The 23655-nt window shown below is 42.3% G+C and overlaps 1 protein-coding gene across 1 annotated transcript in view; it reads left to right on the top strand.

Moving 5' to 3' along the window:
• Positions 1 to 3687: 3687 nt before the first annotated feature.
• Positions 3688 to 23655, top strand: part of GPR39 (G protein-coupled receptor 39) — a 247491-nt gene continuing 227523 nt past the window's right edge. The window contains exon 1 of the mRNA XM_015409154.1: positions 3688 to 4555. Within this exon, the coding sequence (XP_015264640.1) occupies positions 3688 to 4555 (868 nt within the window). The remainder of the gene's footprint in view (positions 4556 to 23655) is intronic.

Genomic DNA, 23655 nt, shown 5'->3' with positions numbered 1-23655 from the left:
TGTTTTAATTTGTACATAGAACTCAAGCACTGTTCATGGTGGACTTTGGAGTTTTACAGAATAGGCTTCTGTCCCTAAAGATTTTGTCAGAGACTGAGCTGGAAAGAAGACAGTTTCTTCTAGAATCACCAGAATAAGATACCCCCACCAATAAAACTTCCAACATTCTTAAGAGCAGACCATCTGTGCAATTAGCATCTTCATGGTGGTCTTGTCCTCCCCCTCGTCTGCATAATAATAATAATAATAATAATAATAATGGGGAAGCAGAAAAGAGTAAGAGTTCAGTAGCACCTTAGAGACTAACAAAATTTGCGGTAAGGTATGAGCTTTTGTGAGTCACTGCTCGCTTCATCAGATACAGCTAGAATGTGAGTCCATCTACCCTACGTATTGGAAAGTGATTTTAGATGCCAAATGACATTAGCAGCTAGATGACAGTAGCAGGTGTGATTGGATTAGGTGTGATATGCAGAGAGGTAGTAGGAGTGGAGAAATCAGCATTTGTAGGTTTCAATTCAGTCCAGGTGGATGCATTGTCGAGCTTTGTTATCAGTTGCAATTCATCAGTCTCTCTTTCTAAACTCCCTTTGAAATTCCTTTGTAAGATAACTGCTACTTTTAGGTCAGCAACTGAATGTCTTGGAAGGTTAAGATGTTCCCCCTCTGTTTTTTGAATATTGTGGTTTTTGATGTCACACTTATGTCTGTTAATTCTTTGTGGAAAGGACTGGGGAAATGTTAGGGGTAGAAGATTGTACCTTTCAAAGATAAGGATTTTCAGGGGCAGATGCTTTAAATGACATACCTGTACTTTGTAATAGTTGCACAGTGGAAGGCATTTCAGCAGAACAGCTTTCCTGCATATTTCCTCTACAACACAACTATTAAATATTAGAGATTTTAGGTAGCCACATTGGTTGGCAGAAATGTTCCTGTTGTGTAATACCTTTTCTTAGGACCAACTAAAACATCACAAAAAAGTGAAGAAGCTTTGGAGTCCACTTATTCTTCCTCAAACTGGAGGTTCAGAATAATAAACAAACGGGGGGGGGAGTTTCAGGAGAAAAGGCCCTCGTGTGGGCAGTCTTACAACTGAAAGCAGGGTATGTCGCAGACCTAATTGGACTGGTGGTATTGGATGCAAAAGAGGTTTCAAGATGGACCAAAAATTCCTAGATATAAAAGAAGAGGGGCAAGTTCAGCAGTTAAGTGCTGGCAAAAGGTTGACAGCTTTTTCTCTGACCTCTGCTTTAACAGCAGCCCTGTGCACGAAAGCTTATCCCTTTAATAAAACTTTGTTGATTTTAAATGTGCCACCGGACTCAACTTTGGTCTGCTGTTTCAAACCAACACGGTTACCCACCTGAAATAAGGGGTGCTGCTGGACTTGTTTGCATTTATGCCAGAAAGCCACAGGGAATCTCATTGACTTTACGAGGCTACTTCAAAATTACTCTGCTGCAAGTGGTTTCTAAGCTAGTCACCTTTTTTTAAAAAAGTGAGTAACCCAGCAATAACTGAAACCACCCTTTAACTCAGAAGCACTCAATCCCGCCCACCTGAAGTGTTGTAAAGGAAGTGGAGTGAGAAAAGAGGGCAAACCAAAAAAGGTAATAGATGAAGCCGGTGCTTTTAAAATTCCACAGCACCTTCCTTGGTTCACGGCCAGGTTTCACTTCCTGCTTCTTAAGAAGAAGCGAGCAGTGACTCATGAAAGTTCATACCCTACCACAAATTTTGTTAGTCTTTAAGCTGCTACTGGACTCTTACCTTTTTCTCCTGCTAAAAGACAGACTAACACGGCTACGCATCCTGACCCGCTACTTAAAAGTTAGGATCAGATTTCCAGGGAGAGAAGGGAAAACCAGGCTGCATAACTTGTCCCAGGTTTGCCTTTATTCCCTCTGTGCTGCCTTATCTTTTTAATCCCTTCTGCAACTCAGCAGCAAGTTAATGTTTGACGGACATTGTTGGGACGTTGTTGTCTGTCAGCCGCTCAGAAACCTCCCCTGGGCAAGGCAGGAAAAGGCGAGCTGAGTGGAGAAAGCTGAGGCGTTTCAGTTTTCCATCCAAGAGAGGTTCTGTTTGAGGAAGAACAAAAGTACAGAAAAGAAATAACACTGTGAAGAAAGAACCATATTAACTTCTTGATAAAAGTAGGTGGATAAGAGTCTATCTCCCCTTTGGGTGCCGCCACTGTGATTGAGGCAAGGTAGGGAATCAGGAGCGGTAGAAAAGCTGCTGTGCTTGTCTGCGTATGAAGCTGAAGTGTTTCTTTTCTAGTTCGTGTGGACTTTTCCTTAAGTCTTGTTGAATTCAGTGATTTTATTTCTGAGGAAGGTTATGTAACAGGATTAAGATGTAAGGCTGAAATCCTATGCCGTTTGGAGTAAGTGCCATAACCATTAGGTAGAACAAAGTTTGAATTCAGTGGCACCTTTATGACCAACAAAGTTTTATTCAAGGTATAAGTGGTAGTGTGCGTTCACACTTCTTCAGATACAATGAAATGGAAGTTACCAGTCCATATGTATAGGTAGAGGGTGAGCAGTGAATTAGCATACAACATAATGAAGATGTTTAACAGATTCAGGGACTTTTTTCAGGAATATCAAGCTTAGTTTAAATGGTTATCATTTGTTTGGGTTTAATTCTGGGGGAGAAACATAGTGAAGGAAATAAGTATGTCAGAATTGGAGATTGATGGCAGATGTATCCTTAACTGTGGAATGCTGAGAGTGATTAACTGAGACCCTGCCATTATGTTCCATCCATCTCCTCTCAAGCATAGAGACAACCTTACAGCATCTTCGTCTTTGAAGTGGGGTGATTGGCTGTGTAGAGTTATCTCCCCTGTCACTAGACCAAAGAAATACATTCCAGTCTACCATTCCAAATTACATTACATTCTACTATTTTAATCTACTATTCCAAATAAGGAATAAAATAAATAGGATGTACGGCCCTTCTGAGGGATTTAGTCCCGCCCTTCACTACCCGAAGGAGTCTCAGAGCAGCTTACAATCTTCTTTCCCTCCCCCTCCTCACAACAGACACCCTGTGAAGTAGGTGGGGCTGAGAGAGCCCTTTCGAGAACTCTCATGAGAGAACAGCTCTGAAAGAACTTGTAACTGCCCCAAGGTTACACCAGCAGCTGCATTTGAAGGAGTGGGGAATCAAACCCCGTTCTCCCAGATTAGAATCGGTGCTCCTAACCACTACACCAAACTGGTGAGAACACAGATTGGAAAGAACTCAGATGTATGGATGTAGTGTAATTTGTACATGAAAGCTTATACCTTGAATTAAACTTAGTTGGTCTTAAAGGTGCTGCTGGACAGAAACTTTGTTCTGCTGCTTCAGACCAACATGGCTGCCCACCTGAATCAATCATTAGGTAGTTTATTGGTGAATTAACCTGTAGAGGATCATAGCAAAAACATTGTAAGGATTTCAGATAACAGTTTCCAGTAACATAGCCATGTTGAGCTATAGGAGAAGAAATCTGTGGTGCCTTAAAGTCCGACACATTTTATTGTAGTATAAACTATTGTGGGTTTTAATCCCTTTTGCTAAACATGTTTCCACAGACCTCTTATTTTGTTTTTAAGGATATCTGGATGATGATGTGTGTCGTGACCCTTTCTCCCATTTTCCCTGTTCTCTTTGTAATTAGACCTGCTCATGGCAACACAAAATGACCAACTGGATTGTTGGGATATCATTGATGACAGCCATATTCCGGAGTTTGAAATGGCTCAGTGGATCAAGATCACCCTCGCACTGCTCTACGTCGTCATCTTTGTGGCAGGCATCTTGGGCAACAGCATCACCATCCACACCACCAGAGTGCTACAGAAGAAAGGTTACCTGCAAAAGGAAGTTACAGACCACATGGTCAGTCTGGCCTGTTCAGATCTGCTGGTCATCTTGCTGGGAATGCCTGTGGAATTCTTCAGCATGATATGGAGGCCGTTTTCTACTCCTCAAGGTGATCTAGCTTGTAAGCTGTACTGCTTCATTTTTGAGGCCTGCAGCTATGCTACAGTGCTGCATGTGGCGACTCTAAGCTTTGAAAGATACATTGCCATTTGCCACCCTTTCAAGTTCAAAGCTACATCCAGAACCTGTAAAGTGAAAATCCTTATTGCCTTTGTCTGGATTACATCAGTCTTGGTAGCCCTTCCTCTCCTCTTTTCCATGGGCACTGAATACCCCTTAGAAGGCATCCAGGGACATCGTGGGTTGGTTGCCTGCAGTAAACCCCAAGGGAGGTACCACATGCCTGTTCTGAAGTTAAATGTGACTATCTGCACCAGTTTATCCTCCAAATGGAAATTCTTCCAGACTGGTATCTTCACTGCCTTGATTGTGTACATTCTGGTGTTGGCGTCTGTAGCTTTTATGTGCCGGAAAATGATGAAAACCCTGATGCTCCCCAAACAAGGCACCTTAGTGGTAAAAGCAGAGCGGGAGAGCCAACACCAGTACCTAAGGAAAACTGAAAATCCAGACAGCAGAAGTTCCAGGAAACAGACTATCCTCTTTCTAGGTAAAATCACATGAGGTTGGTGTGGGGTTTTGTGGTAGAAATGGCTCTGGGAAATGTCAAAACAAGAGGGAAATCACGTGGCTAGGATTGAATCAGGTGGGAATGATGAAAAATGCAGTAGGTTTCAGATTCCTTTAGTGTTTCACCATTCCCTATTCATTATGGAAATAATTTCTGCTCAGCAGAAGGGAAGTGGCATGCATAAATTGTATGGAACCTGTGTGCTGGTGATATTAAAGTAAGCATTAGTGCCTTCAGAATGTGCATTTGAGAGGAATAGTTTTCATTTCAGCTGCATTTCTCTTTTCTTTAAGCACAGAGCCAAATGGCTGGGCTTTCCTTCTGGCTCATGCACCCCCCCCTCCAGTTTTCTTATCATCACTTTAAAGAGTTATTTTTATTGAAATGCTTCAATTTAAGTCTAAATTCGCTGCTCGTATAGCGCTAGAACTTTGTATCACTTAAATTAAGCATGGGGCACTAAAATTCAGTTTACTTTCTCTATACTACTTGAAATGTATATTCTCCCTTTTGGGGCAAATCAGACTCATTCTGCTGCTTTATAATCCACCCCATGATATGTAGGAGAAGGATGGAATGGGGATCAGTGGGAATTGATAGATTAATACATTAGACTTTTTTAAAGCCTGAAAGTAATCAGGAGTTCTTTGACTATTGTTTTCCTTGAGCCGAAATTCCTGGAAGTAAGACCCAGTGATATCAATGGGCCTTATTTCCGAGTAAATGTGCAGCAGCAATTAGGGTGCTGGTTAAAAACCTCATCGATACAGAATCATTTTTCAGCAGGGAATTGTTCACATCCAAATTGTACCCCTAGTCAGGTCTGTCCTTTCAGGAAACCATTTTTATGACTCCAGAGTGGCCAGATTGGGAGCTGGAGATGGCCATGATCCACCCCAATCCTAATGAGTTTTGTGACCCATTCGTCCACAGGGGAAGCGGCCCTGTAACAGCCATGCAAGCTTCTGTGAGCCAACAAATGTGTTTCAGGCAGGTTAGTGCTATCTGTTCATATGCCTGTCAATGACACTGCACATTCTCAAGGCTCTTATGTGGGAACCATTACTAAAACTGCAGTCTTTGGCTGCAATCCTAAGCCTATTTATTAGTGAAAAAGTACCATTGTATACATGCTTAGGATTGCACTGTTCATCTGACAACCACAAGAACAGATCTGGCAACAAAAGAAAGCTGGTCCTTCTGCTTATACTGGGTGCAGTCTTCTCCCAAATTCACTGTGCTAATAAATTGGCTAGAAAACAAGACAATCTAGGGGAAAGAACAATCTGACTTCCAAAGGGGAGCGAGTGAGATCAATCACTGCCACATTCTACAGTTTATTGTTGATAAATATACCAGTAATAAGAAGGGATCACGAAGTGTGGCCTTCATGGATCTCAGAAATGCTTTTGATACTATACCTAGAGATGAACGATGGGAAAAATTGGGGAAACTATCTATGGATGAACGTCTCCTATTTTTTTCATCAACTTTATGACCATCCAACAGCTCAAGTTAGGTGTGGCCCTCCAGGAGTACTGACGGATCTTGTTTTGCTAGATGAAGGTGTTAAAGCAAGGAAGCATTTTGATCCTTCTGTTATTTAGTTTATATATTAATAATCTGAATTCTTTTTTGTTACAAGAGGATTGCCACTCGCCTTATCTCGTATTAGTGAAGCTGCCAGTTCTCCTGTATGTAGATGGCACTGCCTTGCTGTCTAGATCCATAGTGGGCCTGCATAAGCTTATCTGTCTATTTCCTAAATACTGCTGTAGGGAAGGTTGGGTAATTAATGTAGCAAAGTCTAAGGTTGTCATTTTTGGTAGAAAACAGAAGGTGAGGGATTATAAATGGACCATGGCTGGTCTGCCTGTGCAACAGGTTACTCAGTTTAAATATTTGGGGATATTGTTCAGACCTGATCTTTTATGGAGAGCTCATGTGAGATCGGTACTAAGAGTTGTGAACAGCATTGGGAAAGAAATCACTAGATTCTTTTATACTCAAGAGGTCAATATGTACCTTCTGCACTCAGAGTATTTAAGGTAGCTGGTCATTTGTTATATGTGGCTGATGTAAGAATAGAAACTGTCACTGAGGATATTGATCACCCACTAATTAAGTTTCTTCGTAGTATAATGGACCCCCCGAAATGTATAGTGTTGTTCTAAGAGCTGAAGGGGGTGAAATATCTTGCAAAGCTAGGGCATGGAGGACTGCACTTAATTTAAAGATCCTGCATTCAGATCTGGAGTCAAGTTTGCTCGGTCTTACTAAATTAGACAATCATAAGAGCAACTGAGATAAATTGGTGAATTAAAAGCTAAAGTGCCCAGGGATTTCAATAGAGTTGATGGGGAGAGTAAATGTTGATGAGCTAAGACATCTGATTGAAATTTGGTTGAAACATCTGGATTATAAAAGTACATTAATAAGGTCAAGAAGAGTTTGTTCAACCTACACAATTGGCATTCCCCTACCAGTTTGTATCCCAATGTGTTTTTGTGATATAGACATACCTTTATGTTGGCGCATCTTAACACTTTACCATCTGCAGTCTTGTCAGGTCGATATGCTGGTATTCCATACTCAGAGAAGAACATGCAATTGTGACCTCAATCGCATTGAATCCATTGACCACGTACTTTTAAGCTGCCCTGAATTTTTAAAACTCAGATAGGAGCTGATTTCCCCCCTACTTAGTAATGATTCTGCTTCGCCAACTGCTGAGACTTCTAGGCTACTGAGCAATGAAGATGGATGGTTTACATAGACGGTCGCTAGATTTTTGGCTGTCGCTGTAGAAATTTGGAAACATTCTAAAGCAGCTGCATAAACTCTGTCATTTTGTGGGTAGCTTTCCATTAATTGCTTAAACATAAACTTTGAGCGGCTGTTTGAGACCACTGGGTCGAATGAACAGTAATAAAAAAGGTAGACATTCACTGTGCTTTAATCTAGGCCTTTGTGAGGGAGATAGTTGATTTGATCTTATGGATGCAGTTGCTTTCCTTGGATTTTTTCCCCCTTCTTAAAGTCTATTAAAAGACCAATAACCTTGGAATTATGTTTGATTCTGATCTCTCCTACTACATTTTTCAAACTAAACCTAATCAAGTTGTCATCTCACCATCCCGAGACTCTTTCCAGGCTGTGATCCATGTAGCCTCAGAATCTTGTGGAGGGCTCTTAGATGCGCTTTTCATCATGTTCTGCTTGAATTGCCACAATTCCTCGTTTTTGCTGGCTTGCTTCATACAAGTCTAGTGCTGCAATAAATGAACTAGCTAGCATATGAATGTGCACTCTGCCAAGCCAGAGTTGTTTTGATTTCTCTTTAGCTATCCACACTGGAAACTGGGGGTGGGGGAGGGGTAATTGTGCTATTCTGCCCTCGCTAGGTGCACATTTGCTATGATCTGTGGTCAATGAAATCCCAGCTAGTTGCTTGTCTGCAGAACAAATTTCCAAGCCAGGAATTCCAGATACAGTGAACGTCAGAGTGCCGGCTGTATCTATAAAATAGATTGTATTGAGGATGTCCAAATATGGGGGGTTTTGCACTGTGAGCAAGAGCCAATAATACACTTTCAATCTGGGAAAATGTATAGCTAATATACGTTCACAGGAAAACAGAAGATGAAGGGGGTTGAAGGAAAAACCAGGGATCTCATATTCAGGGTGCTTTGGAAAGGCTTTTGTTGGAATCCAGGAGACTTCTGCTTTTTATTACTATTTTATATGTCAACTTCTAGCTCATAATTTCTAGTTTTTTGTTTAACAAGAACAATTTAAAATGTTAACACTTAAAAATGATGTAACGTGTTTCAAACATAAGTATTTCACTTGCAGTAATATACTTACAACAGCTTTTTAAGGTAGACTGGTGGTGTTACCGTGTATCTGATTGTGAGAAAGAACTTTTTTTTAAAAAAAAGTTTGATTGGTAACAATTGACTTAGACTGGAGTAATTCTTTTTAAAAATATATATTAAAGAAGTTTAAGATTCACATACATACTGGGGGGTGGGGAGAAATTAAGGACACAGCATCTCAAAATTGCTTTATAAGATAGCAGTGACAATATAGAAGTAGTAAGACTATAAGATGAGTTCCTTCAGTACTGGGGGGAAAGGGTGTAGACTTTCCAATTTCCCGGGGGGGGGGGCTGGGGCTGGGCCAGAGGCATTGCTGTGCTAGGAGCACGGGTGGCTCCCAGGGAAGGCTGAGCACCTTCCTGAAAATTTTGGCGGGGGCTGAAGCCCCGCCGCCCCCACGAAGATTACGCCTGTTGGAAATAATATGACAAATTTATTAGACTGCATTTATGGCTACCCTCCCTCGCCCCAGCTTCCCACTTTACCTACAGACTGGAGTAACTCTTCATTAGATTGCACTTTTAGTAAGTGAATACATGGCTAGGGTCAGATTTGAACAAATTTCCTGAAGCGGATTCTTATTACTACACTAGTAGTGCAGTGCATTAGTATCTGATTTAGTACTACAATACTCAGCCAATGCTAAGCCCTGGGAGGATCTGATCTGAAAACCCAGAGTGCTTTCATTATCATTTTGAATTATTCTCGCAAGGACTGCTTGCATGGGGGGAGGTGCACATGTGTGCCTTCTGCTATTTGAACCTTGAGATTACTCCGGGTTCAAGTCATGTGATCTGCTTTAGCATTTGAATAAGTCTTGCAGCGGCATTGTGATCACCGGCTGAAAAGTACACAGACGGAGAGTGATTTCAGCAAAGCGTACTTTATTCGATCAGGAACAAGACACCTTGGCCGGCTCGCAGGCCGGCTTATATTCCCCTGAAAACTGCCCCCCAAAACCCACACCCACTTCCCAATAGGTTATTTACAGTGGCCAAGAGTTCCATAGGCTCTCGGCCGCGAACATAGCTCCCTGATTGGTGCAGGCTAGGATCCGCATAGTCCATTGTCTCTTTGAGCGAAGCTCGACGTTTGCTCCTGACCATGTGGAACCCAAGCAGGCCACACGGTCTGAGCTGGATACATTACGCTGGCTATGCAGTTTGTCTCTCAAATCTGCTTTCAAGATAGGGGTAATACTGTACACTTCACAGGAATTTAGCAATAGAATCTGTATGATTTCACCACTAGGGTTGCCAAATCCGCATAGAGTTTTCCCTTGTATGGCCGTGGCCCTGCCCCCAGCGTGCCCACGTCACTTGCTAGTGACGCGCACGCCGGGGGCGGGGTTCCCCCGGGGCCCAATTCCGCCGTGTCGGAAATCGGGGCTTCAAAGCGGGGGATTCCCCGCCCCCCGCCCACATTTGGCAGCCCTATTCACCACAGAGTTATAAAGGTGGTCATGGGGCCTGTTCTCTTCTAGTCAGCTGGCCTTGCTGCCTTTCCTGCCTGTATTCTTTCAGCCAGGGCTTTTTTTGTAGAAAAAGCCCAGCAGGAACTCATTGGCATAATAGGCCACACCCAACAGCAGGAGCTCATTAGCATATTAGGCCACACCCCTGACAGCACAGCACATTAACATATTATGCTACACCCCCATGTTATCAGAAGTGTGCTCATCCAAGCACACCCACCTTTTGCTTCTTATTCTGTTTACCTTGTTTGTTTTCAAAACCCTGGGCTTTTTTTGTAGAAGGAACCCCTTTGCATGTTAGGCCACACACCCCCTAATGTAGCCAATCCTAATCAGTTTCTGCTGTTGGGTGTGGCCTATTATGCTAATGAGTTTGTGCTGGGCGTGGCCAACTTGGAAGCCAGCCGGAACTCCGTTCCTGTGCGTTCCTGCCCAAAAATAGCCCTGCTTTCAGCTGTATATGGTCAGAAAAATAGACACTCACATTTTTTTGTGCTCAGATGAAGGTGCTGTTCTCAGTCTTTTGTCTCTCATCTTTGTGACATACAGAACATAGTCTTTATCTCCCTACAATGGTACAATGTTCTAAACTTATACACTTCTAGAAAATATGACTTGTTTTTTCTTTCAAAAGCAAACAGGACTGGGAATGTGCCCTCTCTGTAAAGTGATGCTTTATGACAAGGACCACCCCTCTGTGGCTGGGACCTGTTCGATAATGTAGTTAAGCCTAATGACTGAAGCTGTACTGAGCCAATCAGTACAGCAGCGACCTTGTCCTTGACTGGTTCAGAAACACTTATTTGAGTTGGCACAAGGATAAAAAAAATTAAAAAAACAATCCCCCAATTTCCTTCTGTGAGGAGCTTTGCTTTAATGCCTTTAAGTAAGTGTGTAACGGGGGGGGGATTAGTTTGTGTTTTTTTTCAGTGACTTCTGTGCTGTATTTCAAATGACTCTTTAATATGAGTCTCACTAATTAACTTGGGTTAGAGAAATAAATTAATGAGCAGACGAGAGAGCTCATGGTCTTCATCCATGAGAATAATACAATGCATTTGAAGCTGTGGCTTTCATAAGAATTATGCTTTAGGGTGCTTTTAACCCAGGCAGAATGAGCAGATATAGTGTTTACAAATTGCTGAATTTAAATATTGTGATGTAGCAGCTCCTTTTGTGTTTCGTTTAACAGATGGGTCAAATTAAAACAAATATTTGCTCATTCCAAATGTATTTCACATTTAATGTGAAATGTAAATGACAAGATAGAGAAGATGTCTTGAAGAGTCTAGCAGCAATAAAAACAATTTAGAGTCTCTCTCTTCTAGTTGTTAAAAGTGATAACTTCTATAAAGCAGAAATTAAATTCATAAATCTACTACTCAAGAAGAGAGAATATAAGTGGAAAAACAAGTGGAAATGTATGGGAGTTTTAGTGCTATACTTTGGTGCAATGTTTGAAAATAATGAAAACAAATTGGTCACATTTTAAAGCATATGGGGAAAACACTATGACTATAAGAATTTGGTGTTGCATTCGAGACAAGAACAGAAAAGTGGCAGAAAAGTAGTATAACTGCAGTATGATAATTCAAAAGTGGGTATTGAGAGAGGGACTAGTAAAGCTAAGTTCTACCATATTAGAAAGGAGAGAGGATATGGGGGTTGCTTGAGGGAGTGAAAGAGAAAGTAGTGTGGGGAAGTGGATACAGGGTGTCACCCCACAAGTTCTTGAGGGTTCCTACTATACAAGTGGGCCTGGCCCAGGAGCTGGCATCACACAACTGGCCCACTGTTTTCCTAGGCAGAGGCTGCTTGAGGGGAAGCTTAAGACATAAGGGAAGGTAAAGGTAGGTTGGCTGTCAGGTGGGAAAGAGACAGGGTTGCCAACTCCAGGTTAGGAAATTTCTGGAGCTTTGGGGGCTGGAGCTTGGGGATGATGGGGTCTGGGATGGAAGAGACCTCAGAGGGGTATAATGCCAGATACTCCAGCCTATAAACCAGCCATTTCCTCCAAGGGAACTAGGGTTGCCAACTGCCAGGTGGGGGCTGGAGATCACCCAGAATTACAACTGATCTCCAGATGAAAGAGATCCATTCTCCTGGAGAAAATGACTGCTTTGGAGGGGGGATTCTATGGCATTATACCATGCTGAAGTTGCTTCCCTTCCCAAACCTTGTCCTCTCAATGTTCCATCCTGCGAGGATGGGTTTCCACTAGGGATGAGCACAAACGAGGAAAATGGTGGTTTATGATGGTTCATAGATCATTTGATTACACAAACCATGAACTTTCACAAACTTTCCCCATTTCCGAAACTGGTTTGTGGTTTGTTCAGTTTGTGAGTTCAGGAGGTGGTACAGCAACCCCCTCACAAGTTACAGAGCGTGTTACACAGGGAGTCTTCAGCAGACTCTCCTTCACCGGCCCTCCCAGTTTAGCGAAGATTGGATTTGGGATGTCTGAGTTATAGCCACCCAAAGCAGGTACCCCCCTGGGAAAGCTCAGCTCTAGCCTCCCCTTAAATCAGCCACACAGCAAGCAGTTCTTCCTAACTTGCTCTCACATAACAACGAACTCCTTTCTCTTCCTGCTGCAAAGTGAAAGCAGCTGAGTTAGGGTGTGGACTATATACAATCTGATCCCATCTATCAGAATGTGAGCTCTGTGGTTGGCTCCCTGAGCTGCCAATCGAGCTATGGACAACTGATATGGGTGTTTGTAGGGCTTTCCACAAGTCCACCCCCAGTGTTGCCTAGGAATCAATTGGTTCGGCACCAGGCTGTCTGGAAAATGACCTGCTCTAAGGAACCAAACAAACCTCCACAGAAAAAAGTTCTCTTTTGGATTTGGGAACAACGCAACCAAATGAACTTGTTCGAAATGAACCAAGAACTGGCCTAGTTTGTGATTGAACCTTGGTTCATTTCTCAGTTCGTGTCCATTCCTAGTTTCCACTTGTTTTTAAATAAAGCTGTATTGCAGTTATTGGGAGAAATTTCTTTGCCTTTCTGCAGAATGCTTTTTTTTTCTTGCTTGATGATAGCCCCCTAAATATGAGCAGCTTTACTGGGCAGCATGGCCTGGTGAATTCTCTTCCCCTGCACATCCTCAGCACTTCCCATGTGGCTAATAGACTGGACTGGCTGGCTGATTTTGTCCCCTCCTCAGGGGATTTTCTGAGCTATTTTCTGAGCCATGTTGCTAAGATCAGTTTGCTCACTTTGATACTTCCCCCCTCAGAGGTGATGGAAATTTGAAGGGAGAAAGCAGAAGGGACCATGCCTCTCATTTTGGAGAACAGTTTGCTGTCTTCCCTCCTTCCTGACTGTTAGATCGCGCTAACAAAGGACTCGTACAGTGATTCAGCAAGTGATTCAGCTTTATTGGAAGTAACGAGCAAGCACTAACTCAGTAAGAAACCAGAACAGAAAACAGTGGGAGCTTATGCTCCTTTTAAACATAACCGGGCTAATGTAGCCACGCCTATTTACAAATAACAACCAATGAGATTGCTAGAATAAAGACCAATGGGAGTCTTTCCCTCCTAGGGAATGGTATCGTTCTGATTGGTCGCTGTTACGAAGCGACCAATAGGAAGTTCGCTCAGAGGAGCCCTGGTCTGGCTCGAAGCTTAACATGGGAGTCCTATGAGGTGATTCATGTAATCATTTCAATACATTACACTGACCAATTTCTTCTTTTTGCTTGTATGCCTCCATTCCTCTTTGTGGTTCTCTTGCTTCTCCAGGCAATGATGTTGGGAAAGTGGTCCATGGCATACTTCAGAGAAGGAAGTATGGGAGGGGGAAGTGATGGCCCCGGTCACACGGGGGGAGGGGAGCATGGCCACAGCAAAATAGACGCGTGGCGGCAGGATCAGACAGATCCCCTGAGCCACCGCGCAGTTGCCCCCCGGCACAATCAGAGGCCCGGGGGGGGGGGGAAGCCACAAGACGGAGAGTGAGGCAGCTGGCTGCGCATGTGCGCACATGCGCAGTTTGGCCGGGAGCCTCAAATGCTGCAGAAGACAGGCGTGCCGGCGATCCCACGGCTGCCCTTGCTGCGGAGCTTCAGGTAGGTAGTACTCTTTTCTAGGGTTTTTTTTAATGTGTATTTCCTCCCGGAAAAGACGGATCGGGGACGGGTGCGCTCCGCTTCCCAGATGTTGTGGTGTGATCGCGACTGTTTGATGCACCCCCGATCTGTCCCTCTTGCAGGGCAAAACCTCCCATGTGACCGGGGCCATGGTGAATCAATTTGCCACCTATTTCTGGCAGAGTTCCTGGGTCTGTTTATGCTAAGAGTTGCCTGAATAGACAGAAATTCAATAGATAAAGCTTATCCTAGTATAGTGGTGCAATGCTGAAGAAGCATTTCAGGTAGAGATTTTTGATTTTAAAGGGGTGGGGTGGAAAGAAAGGACTTCTGTGCATTTGGTAACCGGAAACAAATTTCAGATTTCCCATATACCTTGAACTGGGTTGGTTGCCTTTTAATACGGCAGTAGTACTGCTGTAAGTTTGGTTTTCTTAAAAGTACCTGTTGCTGTAAAACACATGAATATGGCATCTCAGCCATAGGACTGTAGGCCAAGATAGGGCCAGACTATGGTGTTCAAATTGTAATATTCTAGCTAAATGAAACTTCCAAAAGGTTTGCATCCTAGATAGACATGGCTGCTAGTTTGTTGGTGTCATACTTTAAAGGGGCACCAAATTAGACAGAAGTGAATTTCTAGGATTAATAGAAATTTTTTAGAAAGCAATACTAATATCTGTTATTATTTTACATTGTTTATTTTAAATGCCAAGTAAATAGAGGTAAAGGTTCATTCTAGAATCTAGAATTCATTTTTCTCTGTATTGAACTGGGAAGGGTTAAAATCATTGTTTGCCCAGGGTGCCAAGAACCTTGCGCCAGCCCTGAGTGCAAAGCAGTGAATTTCACACATCAGACTATATACAAAGATTCTATATATGTTTTTGCTCAAAAGAGCAATTGGTAGCTTAGGGAGGGTTGAAAAGCATTGTAAACAGTTGATTTCATAGCAAATGTGGAAGAAAGTTTTACCTCCTTTTCTTGCACAAGGAAGCACAGTTCCCTCTAAGCTGTGTTGGGGGTGCTGGTGCACAAAATTTTAAAAGGCAGTTCAGGGGTTGAGAGCTTCTGCTCACATTTCCCCCTCCATTGGAAACAATGGAGGATGAGGGCACCTCCTTCTGGGGCCAATAGAATTGGACCCTCTGGTCCAATCTTTTTGAAGCAGGGGTGTGTTCTTGTTTTTTTAAAGAAGAAGAGAAGAGATTGGGTTTATACCCCGCCCTTCACTTGGAGTCTCACAGCGGCTTACAAACTCCTTTCCCTTCCCCTCCCCACAACAGACACCCTATGAGGTGGGTGGGGCTGAGAGAACTCTGACAGAAACTGCTCTTTTTCAAGGACAGCTGTGCCAGAGCTTGTGACTGACCCAAGGTCACATCAGCAGGTGCAAGTGGAGGAGTGGGGAATCAAACCCGGTTCTCCCAGATTAGAGTCCGCGCACTTAACCACTACACCAAACTGGCTCTAGCAGTTATGATGCAAATTTGGTGCCTCTAACTAAAAAAAACATACACCCCAGAGTCCCAGATACCCCCAGATTGATTCTCCATTATAGCCTATGGGCCTATTGGCTATGATGGTCACCATAGGCTACAACAGAGCTGGGGGGAAATGAATTTTTTTGCACACCCCTATTATGCTTTTCAGTATGATTTGTAAGCTGGCTTGAGTCACAGGGAAAAGTGGACATCAATATTTGAATAAGTACATATGTCCCAGGACAGATCCTTGAGGCACTCCACTTGTCACTCCTCTCCAAGAAGATGAGGAACCATTCACAAGCACTCTTTGGGTACGATCTGTCAACCAGTTACAGATCCACCTAACAGTCAAAAAAAGAGATAAGGTTAGTCTGACATGACGTGTTCTTGAGAAACCCATGCTGGCTCTTAGTAATCACAGCCATCCTTTCTGAATGCTCAAGGACTGTCTGATAATTTGTTCTAAAGCTTTCCAAGATATAGGTGTCATGCTGATGGGTTGGTAGGTACCCATATCCTCCTTTTTCTCCTCCTTGAAGATGGGGACAACATTTGCCCACCTCCAGTCTTCCGGCAGCTTGCTCCGCATTTTCAGAACAGTGGGTTTCCACAAAGCTTTCTTTACCTCAGGTAGTGACTTGCACTTTTCTAATGAAGAATCCCTGCATTCGGATTTTATTTCTTGCCCTGACGCCATCTTCTGTGGTGTCATCAAAATATCCACTATGACGCATGCTCACTACATCTACCTCCCTCCCTCCTTCCCCTCTTTTGCCATAAAAATTGGTAATTAAAAAAAAAAAAGGATTACTGGTCGCGTTACAACGTAGTACTGCCCATAACAAAATGGCATGGGTAGCTCTTGCCCAAATAACCTTTGTGGGCTGCATCAGTTGTCTGTCTTGCTGTGCTTTTCATTTTATGAGAGCCATTAGTTTCAGCCCAACCTCAGGAACTCAATCCCCCCGCCCATGTCCACCAGGGCGGGGTTTATTCCCCTTTAAATACATGTGGCTTTGACTGCAATGTGCTAGTCAATTTTTTGTTCATTATTTTGCAGCTACATTGTTACATTGGCACAAAAGGGAGTATCACATACAGTTCAATGTATGCTCTCTTTGGGTGAACTCCCCTCCCATTAGCTACTCAAACCTAGGGGGGGGGGTCGGTTTTTGCACCTTGCGTCTGTGCTGCCTTTTCCCTCCGCCCTCTCACGCCCCCCCCAGCATCCTCCTTTGAGTTTCTGCTGATGCAAAAAAATGGAACACAAAACACACAGCAAGGTGACACATTATGGGAGGAGTCGTGGCCTTCTTGGACGAGTTCCAATGTTACTGTGGAATGGGTGCCACATATACAGTCTGGGGAAACTTTGAGGATTGGTCTTACTGCGGAAACTTGAGGTGCCAATTTGATTCCTTAAATATGTGGGGAACCAGAAGTAACGCCATAGTATGGAAAAGGTCTAAGAGAATGTGTTTTAATGTGCAGTGGTGGATACTCAGACACTTTTGGCTTCTACTGTGGTGATGATAACCTGGTATTTAGCAGAGTATAAATGGAAACAGTGTGCTGATTGTAGTAATCCCCTAGCAGGATTTCTATGCATTTGTGGTATAAGCCCTAGTGTGTCTTCTTGAGAAAAAATAAATATAAGACAGTGACTTATTTTCGGGGAAACACGGTATTTAGCAGAGTACAAATGGAAACAGTGTGCTGATTGTAGTACTCTGACCATGAAGGATACTCAGACACTTTTGGCTTCTACTGTGGTGATGATAACCTGGTATTTAGCAGAGTATAAATGGAAACAGTGTGCTGATTGTAGTAATCTGACCATGAAGAATTTTCGGGGAAACACGGTATTTAGCAGAGTACAAATGGAAACAGTGTGCTGATTGTAGTACTCTGACCATGAAGGTATTTACATAAAATATGGCACACTGATGTTCTATAGAATTTGTTCTAAACTGATGTGAGTTCAGGGCTGGGAATAGATACACGTATGTCCCTTTTTAGAAAACCTTGACCCCAAAGTACAAAATGTTGAGTCTAATCACAAAGGCATGTACTATACTCCATTCCATAATAGTTTGTGAAGCTGGAAATTAATTTCTAACTGCCACAGATAATCTAATTCTTCTCAGAGAAACCCACAAAGCCTAAGAGGTCTTGCAAGGTACTATTCTGTACCAGTGAGGTTTGTTGCTTTTTTTAAAAAAATGGCGAATCTCATTTCAAGGTGGGCACTACTGTTGTGGGATTGGTAGAAAAAGGCTTCTTGTTTACATGTTTGCCTTATAATAAAGTAACTCGTTTCCCGCTCAAATGCTTGCCATATAGGAAACTATGCTCTGCAGCTGCATAGGAATGATTGACAGATTAAAATGTTATATAAAGGCAGTACCTTCTTTCATCAGTGGATTGCTCAGCTGTTTGTGCTGACTCTCCCCTTTATTCGAATAAAATCTGCTCCTGTTACTGAGAAGAAACCTATGCAGCTGCATAGGAATGATTGACAGATTAAAATGTTATATAAAGGCAATACCTTCTTTCATCAGTGGATTGCTCAGCTGTTTGTGCTGACTCTCCCCTTTATTCGAATAAAATCTGCTCCTGTTACTGAGAAGAAACCTTGCCTGTTGTGTCATACTGGCACAACAGAACTGAACCCTTGTTTTACACTCTCATGGCTAAGACAGATGGATCATGGATCGCATGGTAGGGATCAGACAGGGGGGTGCATGCATTTTAACTATGGGATTTGAAGTGTCATTGTGCTCATAAAACCAGATTACTTCTGGCTCGAAGATTAGCAGCCAGGCCAGTTTAAGGTATTTTGCTAATCCTTCTTCCTCCGTTGCTCCTGTCAGCCAGGACTACTTTAGAGCCTGACTAGGGGCCAGGTGGCATAGAACTGGGTGAAAATGTAGGGTTGCCAGCTCCAGGTTGGGAAATTCCTGGATATTTGGGGGTGACTCCTGGGGAGAACAGAGTTTGGGGAGGGAGAAGAAGCAGCAGAGATGTGATGCCATAAGAGTCAGTCTTTTGAAGCTGCCATTTCCTCCAGGGGAACTTCTCTCTGTAGTATGGAAATCGGTTGTAATTCCAGGGAACTGGAACCTCTCCTGGACTTTGGCAGCCTTATGGGAATAACAGTCACAAGCCAAGCCCATCATTTCCTCCAGTGATTGCGCCTCCATGCAGTTGCATAAATGATAACCTGGCCTTCATGACAAGTCTCAAAACAAACCTTTCTTACAAAAAAACACACACCCCTCTTTACTGATTAGTGGTGTATCGTAGAATTTGACAGCTGTTAATACTTCAGTGATTATAGCCTTTTGGGAGGAAAAACATGACTGACTAGTGTTATAAAATGAAGCAACATCCTGTTGTGGTAGCTGCCACAGAGTTGTTACAATACTAATTGAGGTTTGTGTGTGTTTCAAAAGCTCTGTCCAGAAAATATGTGGACATTACTGTTGCGCCATTATTTTTTCACTGTAACAGGTTCATCCCAAACAGACAAGGTGCGGTAGAACTTGGGGGTGGGGAGGTTTCATTTAGCCCATTCATTAGCAAGAAATGCAAGTTGGGATATAAAGGAATATTTGGATTTTATTTATTTATTTATTTATTTATTGAAAAGACTATCTTACAGCCACATCCGTCTCTAAATAATTTTGGGAGAAATTTCTGTCAACAATTCTCAAAATACACACATGCATACATGAACTATAGTATATGATGTAAAAGCAAAAATAAAAAGGAACCATTTACATTTCCTAAATCTGCAGGAGTATTACTGCAAGTTGCTTCAAAAGCCTGATCGTTCACTACTGCTATATAATGTAATTAGCAACCCATGGTGAATCCTTTTCCCCTCTGTATCTAAAACAAAAGGAAGTAAATCCCAGCACTCTAACATGGAACATCTAATTTTTTCACAATCAATCTAGTGTTGGCAGATTAATGTATAGCTCAAAATAAGGGTGTTGTGCGTAGAAAGAAATAGCCTTTCAAAAGATCACTTAAGAAATATATTTTCTGAGGCACCTGGCAAATGGATTTGCAGGAGGACAGATTACTTCAAGTACTCTGCTAAAAATATGCGCTTGACATCTACAGATGATTCGAGCATGGTAAAACTTGACAACAGTAGAACTTCTGTTACAGGAAAATTAGATGTTTCTTTGTAGGCTGGAAATTGTCTGTGTTTGGGTGCTGGTTGTGTTTTCGTCTCCTTTTACAGAAAAAGATGCCACTTGGGGACAGGATAAAATTGAAAGAACAGGTTGATTGATTGGTTTTCAGGCGGAAAATATAGCTTTAGTCTATGTTTTTTGGTTGAGTCCCTGGGAGTTCCTTGTTACCTTCAATTGCCTTTCTTCTTAGGCTTCACAGGCAATACATAAAATGCAGATGCTAGCATGTTGGAATTATTTCCATCTGAATATCCCATGCAATAGTAATCATGTGAGGGATTCACAAATGCAAGGCTTGATAAAGGACACAAATTCCTCAAGCATAATATCATGTCACTCTAGTTGGAATGTATTGCCATTTAGGTGGAAAATGGGAGATGTCACTGTTCTGCAAATAGGAATAGAAGCCAAAATGGCTCACTGTGTTGATTCAACTAAAGTAGGGCTGTTTGGGATCACACAATTTTACTGAAATTATTCTTAGGTATAGCATTCACTATTCTGGAAAGTATTTATTTTTTTAAGTACTAAGTGCAAAGTTTTCTGTTACTGTAAGGCAGTGAAGGTGTAGACTTGAAAAAGTGTGTTAATTTAAAGTGCTTGGTGGGGGAGGAACCGGCAAAAAGTCTGTGGCTGAAGTAGCAGTGATTCTGCATAGCATCCATATTCACATCTAGCAGAAGTTTAATAAATTTTGCAAAGTGTGCAAATAAATGCAAATCTAGTCAATTTGCATAACATGTGGTGTTTTGCAGAATTAGGCTTTACTTGGTTCAGAATTTTAATTTTTTTTAGTAAGCTGTGAGTATAAGGTTTCTTTTTTGAGTAAAAAGGAGAACACAAAGTGTTATCTCTCGACTGTGTTCCATAATCTTCTGATTGAGTCAGTTTCTCATTAACTCGTAAATTAATATTCTTAAATGCAAGGAAGCATCCTCAAGGTGACCTAACTTTGGGGATATGCTAATTTTACATTTGATATAAAGGGATTAGGGAAAAAACAACACTATCTCTTCTGTTGGCAACTATGGATATCAAATTCGAATCTTGTAAATACTTTGACTTTACCCCAGGGAAGTTCTAGAATGATGTGTTGATGCTGCTCAGTTTTGCCCAGAACAAGCTAGATACAGCTTGAATATAAAGTAAAATCTTGGCTTCTGTGGAATATAATAGTGTCTTTACAGACTTTATCCAGCCCAGGTCAGGAACTGTAGTTGCTACTGCTTAAGACCTTCAGCTGCAAAATGCAATGGGGAAAAGGTGGTACCAGAGCGCTTTGTACTGACTTCCTTTCATGCACTTTGCCTCTAGATAATCAAGGCATTAGAGAGAAGCAGAGTTGAAGTTTCAGATTGCTAGCAATTCATAGACGCTGTATCTTCTTTCTATTAAAACTTGGAGAGCAGCAATTATTGTTTTCTAGCTGGCATCAAAACCATTATCTTCATACAAAAGCTTTAATTTTGTGAGAAGTGGTATAATTGGAATTGGAAACAGTGGAGTAATAGATAATGGATTTAATATTCATAGGTGAAAGCTTTAATAAATCATCTGTGAAGTTGCTGTAAATGGGTCCTATCTATTGGGAGTTTGGGGAAGATAACAAGAAGTCATGATTTGGAGAACAATAGTAGCAATGTACTTCAGCTTTCCAGGCTTACCTGTAGTGTTGGAAGAGAACAGCAAAAGGTTTATAGACTTATAGTCCATAGCTTATAGTCTACAGAACCATTTAGAACCCAGGCTGTAGTATTGCTACATCTACATGACCCAGCCATTAAACAAAGCCAACTTCTCTATATCTTTAGACATCATATCGATAACATATAAAATGCACTTGCATGAGCCATTTTATTCATGTAGTTAACTTTCACACTGGCATTTACAGCTTCACAATGGTGAAATTAGTAACTATCTGATCTGCATGACCTCATGGAATTGGTGCTTACGTCATTGACCAGCCTTAACCACACAGATGAAATTGTCCAGCGGTAATCATATTGAGCTGCGGTGGCTCAAGTGGTTAAGACGCTGAACTGCAGGCTGTGGAAGGTCAGTAGTTCAGCAGTTCGAGACCCGGGTGCCGCATGATGGAGTGAGCTCCCATCTCTAGTTCCAGCTCCTGCCAACCTAGCAGTTCGAAAGCAAGACATTGCAAGTAGATAAATAGGTACCACTTCGGTGGGAAGGTAACAGCGTTCCGTGCACCTTGGTGTTTAGTCATTTTGGCCACATGACCATGGAAACGTCTTCAGACAGCCCTGGCTGTTCGGCTTTGAAACGGAGATGAGCACCGCAACCCTAGAGTCGGATTCGACTGGCTTTCGAGCAAGGGAACCTTTACCTTTAATCATATTACATCCTGCCAACTATGGGTTGGGAAATTCCTAGGGATTTGGGGGTGCAGCCTGGGAAAGGCAGGGTTGGGGAGGGGAGAGAACTTAGCAGGATAACATGCCATAGAATTCACCCTGCAAACCAGCCATTTTCTCTAGGGGAACTAATCTCTGTAGCCTGGAGATCGGGTCTAATTTGGAGTGAGCTCAAGGCCCCACCTGCGGGCTGCCAACCCTACCACACATATATGTATAAACTGTGTCTTAGTCTGTTCTAGATTTTTAATTTTTAAATTTATTCTTCAGTTTCTATTCTACCGTCCCCCATGATCGTGGGGCTCAGAGTGGATTACAGCATAAATAGGCAGTTTAAAACAATTAAAATCTGTACATACATATCAAGCACTTGATCACATTGCATATACTATGTCACTGTTCCTGAGGAGAGAGGGGAGGGGGAGAAGCAGAGGACAGTATATAATAGACTCTCTGATCTTATCCATAAGCCTGGCGATACAGTTCTGTTTTACAGGCCCTGCAGAATGGAGCAAAGTTCTGCAGGGCCTGGATCTCATTCAGAAGTTAATTCCATATAGCTGGAGGTATTGCCGAGAAGGCTCTGGTTCTAGTTGAGGCAAGCAAATGGTCCTTGATCCCGGGACTGCCAGTGTGCTGTTACTTGAGTAGCATAACACTCTTTGGGGGATATGCTAGGACAGTTTGGATACTCTAGGTACATAGCAATGTAGTGAATCTGTGTGTTCCTAATTCTCCCCCTTAAATCTACTGGATGGCTTGAGAATGCTTACTTAATTTTTGTATGCTCTTAAGTGTATTCTATTTTAATTTATGCTGTTCTGCTGCTTCTAGATTTCTTCCTTCAGATTTCTAGGTTTTCCTTTAGATATTACAGCATTTCACTGAGGTGTCTAAGCTACTTCCCTTTATCACAGACCAGGGTTCTCTTCCCAACCCCTTTCACTGGCAGGAAGTTATTCTGCTTGTCCCTAAGAAGCAATAACTCCTTTTACTATCTGGCTTGTGTAGGAGTTCTTGCTAACTTCCAGACCTTCTGCCAAATCCTTCTCCAGTATCCTTTGTCTATATAAAGGTTGTTTGTAGCTTTTCTGACTGAGAGTTTAAGTTCTCCCTCAGAACAGTTTTAATATATTTAGACAATGGGGTTTCTCTTCTGCCCTCTGTAGAAGTACTTTTCTGATGCCTGTCAGAAAACACTGACTCCCAAATGTCTCTTCCCTCAGAAGCCAAACCCTCTGGCTACTGATTCAGACGTTAGTTTTCAGAAGACCAAAAGGCAAAAGACCAATTTGCAAAAGACCTCTTTTCCCTTCAGATCACCTATTTTATTTCCTCTCTCAGCTAATGTTGGCCAATCAGAGAGTGAGTAGAGCAGCCAATCACATATGCTCATCTCTCCAGGGAAGATTAACTCTTGAACTCTCTGACTCTCTGATACAAGCAACATTTTTAAAAGCCTGCCTTTCCTTGCAGTCTGTCATACCTGCCTTATTATATGTGGATGAAACAGCCATCTTGTTCCACTCTGAAGCAGGACTCGGAAGAGCAAGGA

This window comes from Gekko japonicus, unplaced genomic scaffold (genome assembly GCF_001447785.1).
Source record: "Gekko japonicus isolate JY-2015 unplaced genomic scaffold, Gekko_japonicus_V1.1 scaffold116, whole genome shotgun sequence".
Taxonomy (NCBI): domain Eukaryota; kingdom Metazoa; phylum Chordata; class Lepidosauria; order Squamata; family Gekkonidae; genus Gekko; species Gekko japonicus.
This window is presented reverse-complemented; position numbering and strand designations above follow the sequence as displayed.